Genomic DNA, 10,490 nt, shown 5'->3' with positions numbered 1-10,490 from the left:
TAAGAGTTTTAATTTATATTTATAATTATAATATAATAAATAAAAAATAACGAACGTCTTTTAGTGAATATATTATAGATTTTATAATATTTATTTATAAATAAATATAATATAATGAATAATTTTTTTTATAAATATTTTGTCAAGTGATTTAGTTAATGTGTTAATTATTTTTTAGTACATTAAATTAAAAGTGTTATCTATTAGCATATTGAATAGCGAATAATTAGTTAAACTTAGATTTTGATAAATAATTAAAAATTATAATTATTAATTCTATTAAAATTATTTAAAATAATAAATTTATTTTCTTATTTTTAAATTATATTATTTCGATACACGGTTTTACCGCTAGTTATTATTAATAAAAAGTAAGAAGAGGGGGAGAAATGAAGGGAAAGCAGGCAAGCCGTAATTTTTTGGGAATTTGGAGGGCATTTGAATTGAGGAGAAGCGTTGTTTCACGTTCACTCCTCCACGCTCTTCAGGAGCGCAGAGAGAGAGAGAGAGAGAGAGAGAGATTTGTGTTGCTTTTTAAGCACCAAACCAAACAGCCTCTACTGTAAGAAAGCAAAGCAAACAGCGAGCAAGAATCATCAAAGGGCAGGAGAAGAGCAGAAAGAGAAACATCAAATGCATTGATGCTCCAAATGGTCTCTTCTTCTCTCTCTCTCTCTCTCTCTCTTTTCTTTTGTCCTCCATTTACGCAGACATAATCCTTCTTTCAGCCTGTTATGTATGTATAGATATATATATGTATATATGTAACTTGCTCCTCTTCATTTCTCTGCGTATTTGATCTTCTTTTCTTTCTTTTCTCTCTTTGCATATTGCAGAAGCCCTGACGCTGTTGCTGCTGAGACAAACCTAGAAGCTTCACTTCACCGTCTTAATTTATTTATTGCATATGGAAGATCGGAATTTCTCGCTTGATGCTACGTGGTAGTTCCCTGCAGAAAGGTCGGCCACCTTTCGGTTCCAAAGAAAAGTAAGGTAATGGCGGCCAGCCTCTCTCTCTCTCTCTCTCTCTCTCTCTCTCTGCGCTTTACGTTTCTTGTTTGTCTTTGGAAAATCTCAAATCTTCGTACGCAAGCTACAAAGTGTGTGGATATATATGTGTGTGTGCGTGATGAAAATAATCGTGAGGGGTTTTATTTTTGATTGGTTTTGAGCATTTGATCTGAGTTTGTTCGAAATTGAAGGTTTTCTAAATGCTACATGTAGGATCGAAAACTCAAAATATACAGGTTTGGTGGAATAGGGTTTTTGTGATTACTACAAATATGTGTTGAGAGTGTAAGATACATTCAGTAATAAAATAGCTTCTCCCGCCTATAATTCGTGTTAGTATCTTGAGTTTTGTATTCTATACTATATTACTAATTGGATTTTTATTTTTATTTTTTTTGGTAGTGATGATGGTGGTGACATCTTCCTGCAAAGACACCAAATTGGCGATGGACAATGGCAAGTATGTGAGGTACACGCCGGAGCAGGTTGAAGCTCTCGAAAGGCTCTACCATGAATGCCCAAAACCGAGCTCGCTTCGCCGGCAGCAGCTGATTCGTGAATGCCCAATTCTCTCCAACATTGAGCCTAAGCAGATCAAAGTCTGGTTTCAGAACAGAAGGTATTATGGGGAATTCGAATTCTCCATTTTCGAAACGCCGTGTAATATTTCAGTGATTTGTGTTGCTTTGGGTGGGGGTTTCAGTTCGGTGCTATGTTTACTTCATTGGCACAGATGTAGGGAGAAACAGCGGAAAGAGTCTTCGCGGCTCCAAGCTGTGAACAGAAAGTTAACGGCGATGAATAAGCTATTGATGGAGGAAAATGATAGGCTGCAAAAGCAAGTGTCGCAGCTGGTGTATGAGAACAGCTATTTCCGCCAACAAACTCAGAATGTAATGAACTGCTTTTCATTCTGGTTTCTCCCTTTATGTTAATTTCACTCACGGTGATGTGCCATTCGGTTGCTAACAAAGATAGGGTAAAGAAAAATTATTGGAATAACGTAGATTAAGTCCTCAACCGATTGAGGGCTTGCCAAAAATGAAAACCTGTATGCAAATTCAGCTATTGCAATTGTTTCCCTTTTTCTAGTTGTTTGCTTTTGGAAGATATTAAGATTTAATGAATCATAAGAATCAAACTTTGTATGTGATTTTCCTACAGAAATCTCTTTGTGACCGTATTTGGAGTTGCGATGTCAAATAATTAGATTCTTACTGCTGAAGATTCACTCTATTTTCATTTTTCTTGAATTTAAGGTTTTGAATACCGGCTTCTTTTTCTTTGTGTTGCAGGGAAACCTTGCCACCACAGACACAAGTTGTGACTCAGTGGTGACAAGTGGTCAACGCCATTTGACTCCTCAGCATCCACCAAAAGATGCAAGTCCTGCAGGGTTAGTGGAGAATACTTTTTCTTGTTGGGACCATTTCTGTTCTTGTTCTTTAGACTTAATTAACTCTATGGCTTATGGGATTGTGCCTGTATGTTTTCTAGACTTTTGTCTATTGCAGAGGAGACTTTAACAGAGTTTCTTTCAAAGGCCACTGGAACTGCTATGGAGTGGGTCCAATTGCCTGGGATGAAGGTTACTGCTCTTTAATTCAACATTTTGATGTGTTAGGCTTCGTCCCCTTGTCGTTATATGTTATTTATAGAATAAAGAGAGAACCTTGCTAGCCTTCTACGCAACATCTAAACTGCATCATCTCAGTCACTATCCCACTTTCTGTGCACGAAATTCCTTTTGCTTTATGCCATAGTTTTTTTAACTCTTATCCCCGTTAATATTTATTTTATTCCTGTCAGATCTGGGAAGAGGATTTTTTTTTTTCCGTCTTATCTTTTATGGCATTAGTTAACTTATGTTTTTGTGCCAATGGATCAAATTCCTCCTTTTGTCATAAAACTTGTGGTATTAGAGAATTTTGATTTTTCATAAGATACAAAACAACAAAGATTTTTTTTTCCCTCTTTCTTGAGCATCATCTAATATTTGCATTGTGTGACATCTAAAACTTATCCATCATGAGGATGCTACCTACAATTCTTATTTGGCTGAAACATTGTTTCTCCATTCTGTTGCTGTTCTTCTATTGCAAATTTTGTCTTCAACTATAATTTTCTCAGGCTATATTTGGAACTTGGATTTGTGAAGGGAAAAGATAGCGAAAAGAAAATGAAGGAATTGAAGCTTGATTTATGTATTTATTTTGGTTGTTTCAGAAAAAGAACAGATATTTGAAAAAAAAAAAATCATTTTCTCAATATTGTTGTCCATAAAAAGTATATTGCATGTAAGTGATTGATTCTCTCTTTCTTATTATTTTCCTTGTCTGTAAGAAATCCCATTCCAAATGTAGCATTAGTCATCCAGTGTTCATATGTCTCCTTTTGTTCTGCCCAGCCTGGTCCGGATTCCATTGGAATCATTGCTATTTCTCATGGTTGCACTGGAGTTGCAGCACGTGCATGTGGGCTTGTGGGTTTGGAGCCTACAAGGGTGAGTCCTTACCCTGCACTTGCTATTGGAAGAATTACAATTCAGTGTGTAAAATATTAATCAGTGACACTCTACAGGTGGCTGAGATCCTCAAGGATCGGCCTTCTTGGTATCGTGATTGTCGAACTGTGGATGTTATCAATGCTATGTCCACTGGAAATGGTGGAACCCTTGAACTACTTTACATGCAGGTTGGTGCTTAGCATATCCGGTCTAGCATCACTTGTTCAATTGCTTAATAATACTTCTTTCTCATTGTGCTTGATTTAGCTCTATGCACCAACTACTTTGGCTCCAGCTCGTGACTTCTGGTTATTGCGCTATTCATCTGTATTGGAGAATGGAAGCCTTGTGGTATATGATCCTGGTACTTCATATTGCAAATAATCCTTTTTATTGTTCTGTTGCCTTAATATTTTCCATTTACCTGGCAGGTCTGTGAAAGATCATTGAACAACACTCAGAATGGTCCCAGTATGCCACCAGTGCAGCATCTTGTGAGAGCAGAGATGCTGCCAAGCGGCTATCTGATAAGACCCTGCGAAGGGGGTGGATCTACAATCCACATTGTTGATCATTTGGACTTAGATGTAAACCCCATTTCTACATTTGTCTAATTCCCCCTCCCTCATTTCTACATACTTGCTGAAATTTACAATTTTATGTTAATGACCCTGTCAACCAGCCATGGAGTGTGCCTGAAGTGTTGCGTCCACTATATGAGTCATCAACCTTGCTTGCTCAGAGGACGACGGTGGCGGTAAAAGTTTTTTGCTTCTCATCCATAACCTCTTAAGAGCTATTAGCATATACCAGCTAATTTGTGGATTCAAACTTTTTAGAGCTGAATAATCTTTTAGTGGCATGTATTTTTATTTAGTACTACTATTCCCTAAGCCTTGCTTTGTAACTGTGCATTTCAAAAAGTGTACAGGGATATAGAATTGGGATTTTGGATATATGGTATCCAATATAACTTTTTCATTTCATGCAGGCTTTACGCCAGCTGAGGCAGATTTCACAAGAGGTTTCCCAGCCAGTTGTCACTGGTTGGGGGAGAAGACCTGCTGCTCTACGTGCACTTGGCCACAGATTGAGCAAGTAGGTCTATATTTAATTGTTAAGAGATGTTCCATGTAGCAGTTGGCTAATCATTTTTCATATTATACTAATTTTGCTGCTCAGAGGATTTAATGAAGCTGTTAATGGGTTTGCGGATGATGGATGGTCTGTGATTGAAAGTGATGGGATTGATGATGTCACCCTTCTTGTGAACTCTTCTCATGGCAAAATGATGGCTACAAATCAGTCTTTTGCTAATGGATTTCAATCTGTGAGCCATGCAGTGTTTTGTGCTAAGGCATCCATGCTTTTACAAGTAAGGTTTAGAATCTTTAGATAAGAATATTTTATTCATTTGCTTTAGACTACTTCGAAATTGTGTTATTTTTTAGAATAAACAAGCATTTTCTGTGGAACCTAGAGGCTAGATATGAGCAGTTATTGTTCTAAACTTTTCTCTATGCATATAAATGATACCATGAAATTAGTCTGATCTGTTGCTGATGATTCCTACAGCCTTTTCTTTCAGTTACCAAAACCTTTGCCAATGTTCTCTATCTGTCTGAACTTATTTATGTTCCTCCAGTTGTATGGCTTTTCTGATTCCCCTTTTTCCTACTTTTCCAGAATGTGCCTCCTGCAATACTTCTCAGGTTCTTGCGCGAACACCGATCAGAATGGGCAGACAGTGGGATTGATGCTTATTCAGCTGCTTCTGTTAAATCCAGTCCTTGTACTTTGCCAGGGTCTCGAGTTGGAGGTTTTGGTGGGCAAGTTATTCTTCCATTGGCTCAGACTATTGAGCATGAAGAGGCATGTGCTGAAACTGTCAGTATATATTTTGCATCAGCATTGGGGAGAAATTTCTTCCTAATGAGCTATTGTATACATCTGTTTTGTACTTACTTAGCTTTACTTCTTCTAAACAGTTCATGGAGGTCATTAAGCTTGAGAACTTTGGCCAGTATCGAGATGATATGATTATACCTGCAGACATCTTCCTCCTGCAAGTAAGTAGTCCTCCTCTGCATTGATGTTCTAATGCCTAATATTCCAAGATCGCCTCTCTGGAATCCACATTGGCCATTAAGATCTCAGGCATTCATGGAAACAGTTGTTATGCGTGGGTGGGAGTTGATTCACTCTGGCAACAGTTTAAAAAACTGCTGCTACAGTTTGTGCACTTTGTCCTTTCTTTGTTCTTCTCTGCTGTTCGAATCTTAGGCCACATGATAGTGAATATTCAATGTTAGCCTAACTGTTAGAAAGTTCTCTGTGTTATGTAATTGTATGTGTGAGCTAGTGCAACTATACTCAGGTCTTGATCTTACGGTTTGACACAAGTCACACAGCTATTTGGGAAATTGGTTTGGATGGTTATTTTAAGGCCTTGCCAAGTAGCTTTTTGTTTGTTATTGAGCACATAGTATGTATAGATAACATTCATGTTTAAATACTCATGTTATATTGGACCACAGATTTGCAATGGAATGGATGAGAGTGCCATTGGCACTTCTGCAGAACTCATCTTTGCTCCAATTGATGCCTCGTTTTCTGATGATACACCTCTTCTCCCATCTGGTTTCCGCATCATTCCTCTTGATTCTGGGACTGTAAGTTTTTCTTTTATATGCATAGGCTAAAGATTTTTTCTTTAAGGCTTTTAATATCTTAAGTTAGTTCCGTGATGCACTCCTTCAAAATGATGTAGGGCGCCTCTAGTCCAAATCGTACACTTGATCTTGCATCTGCTCTTGAGGTTGGACCAACTGGGAATCGAGTCTCTGGTGAATGTTCTAGTCATAGTGGGAGTGGAAAATCTATTATGACAATTGCATTTCAATTTGCATTTGAGATACACCTTCAGGAAAGTGTAGCAGCTATGGCCCGTCAGTATGTACGAAGTATCATAGCGTCTGTGCAACGGGTGGCATTGGCACTCTCCCCTTCTCGCTTTGGCTCTCATGCCGGTTTGCCACCACCCGCTGGGACTCCAGAAGCACATACACTTGTTCGTTGGATCTGTCTTAGCTACAGGTATGGCTTTTGAATTATATACCAATAATACCATGTAACTTAAAGGTGGTTGTCCGTCTAGACAAAGTTACTAGAATGGATAATGTTAGAAAATTAGAATCCATGCCATCATTTAGAATTCATACTTGAATTAGCTAGTGTACAGTGACAAATATGGTATATGGTTGAGATCTTTCATCCTTGCCAAACATTAAAAATTACACAAGGAAATTGTTATTCAGTCCTTTACAAAATTGTGCATAGAAACTGTTTTACATGATGAGAATTTAATTTTTACATCTGTGATTCTGAGAAGTCAAGATATATCTGACTCAATATGGAAAGATTAGATAAATCTAAGTTCTAGATCTGAAGTTCCTTTCTTTGTGTATTTATCAAAAGAAAAAGGACTAGTGTACTTAATCACTCTAGCTGCAAACATGTGATGTCAACCTTACTTCCTCACTTAGCAAAAAGAAAACCTTGCATTTCCTCTATGGTCTCAACATGTTCAAGCTCCTTATAGCTCTGGCATGGAGCACACTGGTTTTTTTCTGGGTACACATCACAAGTTTAAAATGACCAGTTATCTGCCTCCACCAATGATTTCTGTAACAAATACGAGTATAATAAGGCTGTTATGTGAGCAAGCAATATCCTAAAAAGGAATTGGTCGGATAAAGATTAGTCCTTCCGAATTTATGTGGGATGCATTCGCTGGGTGCCTTCCCTACCTCATCCAGATGGAGACAATCTTTGCTTATGTCATGGATATATCAACAGGCTGGTCCGTTTTTAATGGAAACAATGTTCACTTCCTGTCATATTAAATGATTAAATCTATCTTCCGTTGTCAGTAAAAATTACTCAATGGATCTACAAAAAGGAAAGAAGGGGGGGGGGGGGGGGTGGAAGAAAAAAGGAAGTCATTAAGTGGTTCGGAGTATTATTCCGTTGTCAGGATTATATAAAACTGTGTAGGTCGTCAATGTTAAATTCTTTGAAGTTTTGATGACATCTGCCTTTACAACAATTGATCACCCCTGCCACCCATACTATTTCCAAGTGAAGTGGTAATTCTACTGAAAGAACTTTTGATAATTGAGTTTTAGAAACACTTTGGATGCTTGACAGGCAGGTACAGAGGTTGTGCATGTAAAAGTTCATGAAACATATGAATGGGATTTTCTTGTGGTCTAGCTTCATCGGTTGTTTTCTTGACAGGTGCTTTTTAGGTACTGAGCTACTTAAAACTGTTAATGAAGGAAGTGATATGATCCTGAAGACACTGTGGCATCACTCAGATGCTGTGATGTGTTGCTCTTTGAAGGTATTCTTTTGGCTGTTCAATTTCTTATTTTGATAACAAATTTTTATTGTTTGTTTTTGTAGAACGTTGACTGGATGTCCTACATTTAGGATACCACTGACTCAATGAGTTTCTTTTGGAAATAATTCTCCTTTTAATTTAGTATGTTTATGTACCTTCTTAATTCTAACCTTGAAGATGATTCATGCAGGCACTGCCAGTTTTTACATTTGCAAATCAGGCAGGACTTGATCTGCTCGAGACAACTCTGGTAGCGCTTCAAGACATTACCTTAGAGAAGATTCTTGATGACCATGGAAGGCAGACACTCTGCTCTGAGCTCCCACAGATTATGCATCAGGTTCAGTCCCTTAACTGCTTGAAGCTTAATATGTTTGTATTGGAAATCCGATGAAAGATATGCTTCTTGAACTAATCATCATAGTCATCATCGTCATCTTTTTTTTTTCCGTGTCTCACTAAAAATAATTGTACACTTCTGGTTCTTGTCTAACACAACTAATGGCTGTTGTGAAACTAATACTAGAATCTGTGAAATCCATGTTTATGTACTTATTAAACTGGAACGTAGCAGTGCCTTCTATTAGACAAAATGTTGATAGGAGACAATATGGGGTAAAGTTCTTTGGTAGATAAATAAAATTGGATAAAGAACCTAAAAATCTACACAGAATACACAAGGTATACCGCTGGATTATATAACCAAAGATGGTCCTAAATTTGTGTAGGGATGTACAATATTCTGGGGAAAAAAGACAATTAGTAAGGAGAAGCATCCCTCAACCGATAAAAGGAGAAAACAGGACCACTCCTTTTTAGACAAAGAGTGAAACTCTATTCTAGAATGATACAACCTCAAGAAGATATCACTCTTGGATTTACTTATATCAATATCTGATCTGTGGAAGACTATAAAAATGTCTGCATCTGTTGGCTGCAATGGAGAAACATGTTAAGTACCTATATGTATAGGCAACTCTTTGATTTTTGTTACCAAAAAAGGCCATCTGCAGTGCATGAGTCTCCTTGCTTTGCAAAGGTATGGGGAGAGTCATATTTGTACACAACCTTTCCCTTGCTTAATGTGGACCTTAATCTAGCGAGTTAAAATTTGGACCAGGAGACTGTCATCTTGGCCTAACGTGTAAACTTCTTGTTTTATTATTCTCATTTCTCTTTTGTGACTCCTTGTTCCTGTGACTATAATCGACTACTTAAAGACTCCATATATCAAAATGCACACCAGTCTAGAACATAATCTTAGACTTAGCCTAGAAAGTTATGCTCCTCCTACTTAACTTTTGGCTCCTGCTATTTGTTTGTTAAATCAATTTCTATGCACAGGATTATTCAAACCACTTGATCTTTTTTGCTTGGAAGATGCTGAACAAACTTATCAGTTACTCCTCTTAATCCTTCTGTGTTTTTCTCGGCAGGGTTTTGCTTGTCTTCAAGGTGGGATCTGCTTATCTAGTATGGGAAGGCCGGTGTCCTATGAGAGAGCGGTAGCTTGGAAAGTGTTGAATGATGAAGAAAACGTTCACTGCATCTGCTTCATGTTCATCAACTGGTCTTTTGTCTGACTTTCCCGACAAAGAACATAGGATTTAGAACAAAACTAGATTAGAGCATCTCTTTTTTGTCCTTGTGATATGGAATGATCCAGACTCTTCCCTGTTTAAGGAAGCTACATTCAAGGTATTTCTGGGCACCATCTTTCTGATCCATCCTTAATTTATAAATCTTAAGCCTTCTGCTGCTTCTTTTACATGTCCGAAAATATCTTCTATATTTCCCTGATGTTTGTAACTGTGGCTGGTACATATTAGGAAATCCAAGTGATTCTTATTTTCAATTCCACGTTAAGCCTTCTACGCCCCCTTCATTTTCATGTTAAACATGCACTCTTAACAGATAGACCAGAGTCTTTAAAAAAAAAAAAAACGCTGTGCAAGGGTTCAGAGGATGGTTGTCTTTGTACACATTTCTACTCTTGCTTTGCAAAGTGTCTTTTTTCTCAACTAAACACACAGAACTATCTTTGGATGGATCAAGTTTTGATGCAGAAATGAATGGCTGATGGAAGGAGCCGCTGTTTTGAGTAAATTATAAGCTTGGCTTTATGGCTAGCTTGGGGTTTTATCTTGAATGCATGCAACAAACAATGAAAGTGGTGTATGTGTTTGGCTAAGTTTTTGAGTATTGTTCGTTTCTTCCCCTTTGGATGGGCTTTTTACTCATTAAGACTGCTATTAGCTAAATAATACTCTAAAGATCCTTTGTGAATGTTATTGACGATCAAGATATAAATAGACACGTAATATGATTGGGTATGGCACCTACAAAAGTTTCATTTTCTTCCCTCTCTTAGCTAGACATAACTTTCCTCTGTGATTAATCGATACCCTAACAACAACCTGCAAACCTGTGTCTTTGTCAATCAGCTGTCCTGGTATGTATCAATCGCTTGCATGAATATTAGTTGAGAGTTTCTTGGCTCAAAATTTACACATTCTTTTAGTTTCCTTTTTAATGAAAAATTATTGTTGTACTTAATGAGAAGCCAAG

The 10,490-nt window shown here is 37.5% G+C and overlaps 1 protein-coding gene across 2 annotated transcripts; it reads left to right on the top strand.

Moving 5' to 3' along the window:
• The first annotated feature begins 488 nt into the window (after positions 1-488).
• Positions 489-9,780, top strand: LOC127813560 (homeobox-leucine zipper protein ATHB-15). Of its 2 annotated transcripts, XM_052354581.1 has the most exons (20): positions 489-653; positions 837-993; positions 1,414-1,630; positions 1,745-1,904; positions 2,307-2,407; positions 2,509-2,599; positions 3,419-3,514; positions 3,592-3,705; positions 3,785-3,868; positions 3,949-4,104; positions 4,200-4,274; positions 4,509-4,615; positions 4,700-4,892; positions 5,204-5,389; positions 5,506-5,586; positions 6,055-6,189; positions 6,288-6,613; positions 7,817-7,922; positions 8,113-8,262; positions 9,359-9,780. In XM_052354581.1, the coding sequence occupies exons 3-20, from the start codon at positions 1,416-1,418 to the stop codon at positions 9,503-9,505; spliced, it is 2,523 nt and encodes an 840-aa protein (XP_052210541.1). In that variant the 5' UTR covers positions 489-653; positions 837-993; positions 1,414-1,415; the 3' UTR covers positions 9,506-9,780. The 2 variants fall into 2 exon arrangements, with proteins under 2 accessions (XP_052210541.1, XP_052210542.1); XM_052354582.1 differs by lacking the exons at positions 489-653; positions 837-993 and adding an exon at positions 1,137-1,247.
• The last annotated feature ends 710 nt before the right edge of the window (positions 9,781-10,490 follow it).

Source organism: Diospyros lotus, chromosome 11 (assembly GCF_014633365.1).
Source record: "Diospyros lotus cultivar Yz01 chromosome 11, ASM1463336v1, whole genome shotgun sequence".
NCBI classification, from domain to species: domain Eukaryota; kingdom Viridiplantae; phylum Streptophyta; class Magnoliopsida; order Ericales; family Ebenaceae; genus Diospyros; species Diospyros lotus.
This window is presented reverse-complemented; position numbering and strand designations above follow the sequence as displayed.

Bases quoted from the DNA above. Each gene is read 5' to 3' on its own strand.
- LOC127813560 (XM_052354581.1), top strand. From the start codon at position 1,416: ATGATGGTGGTGACATCTTCCTGCAAAGACACCAAATTGGCGATGGAC. The intron at 4,616-4,699 runs GTAGGTCTATAT...TTTGCTGCTCAG, and splicing joins CTTGGCCACAGATTGAGCAA to AGGATTTAATGAAGCTGTTA. The intron at 4,893-5,203 runs GTAAGGTTTAGA...CTACTTTTCCAG, and splicing joins AGGCATCCATGCTTTTACAA to AATGTGCCTCCTGCAATACT.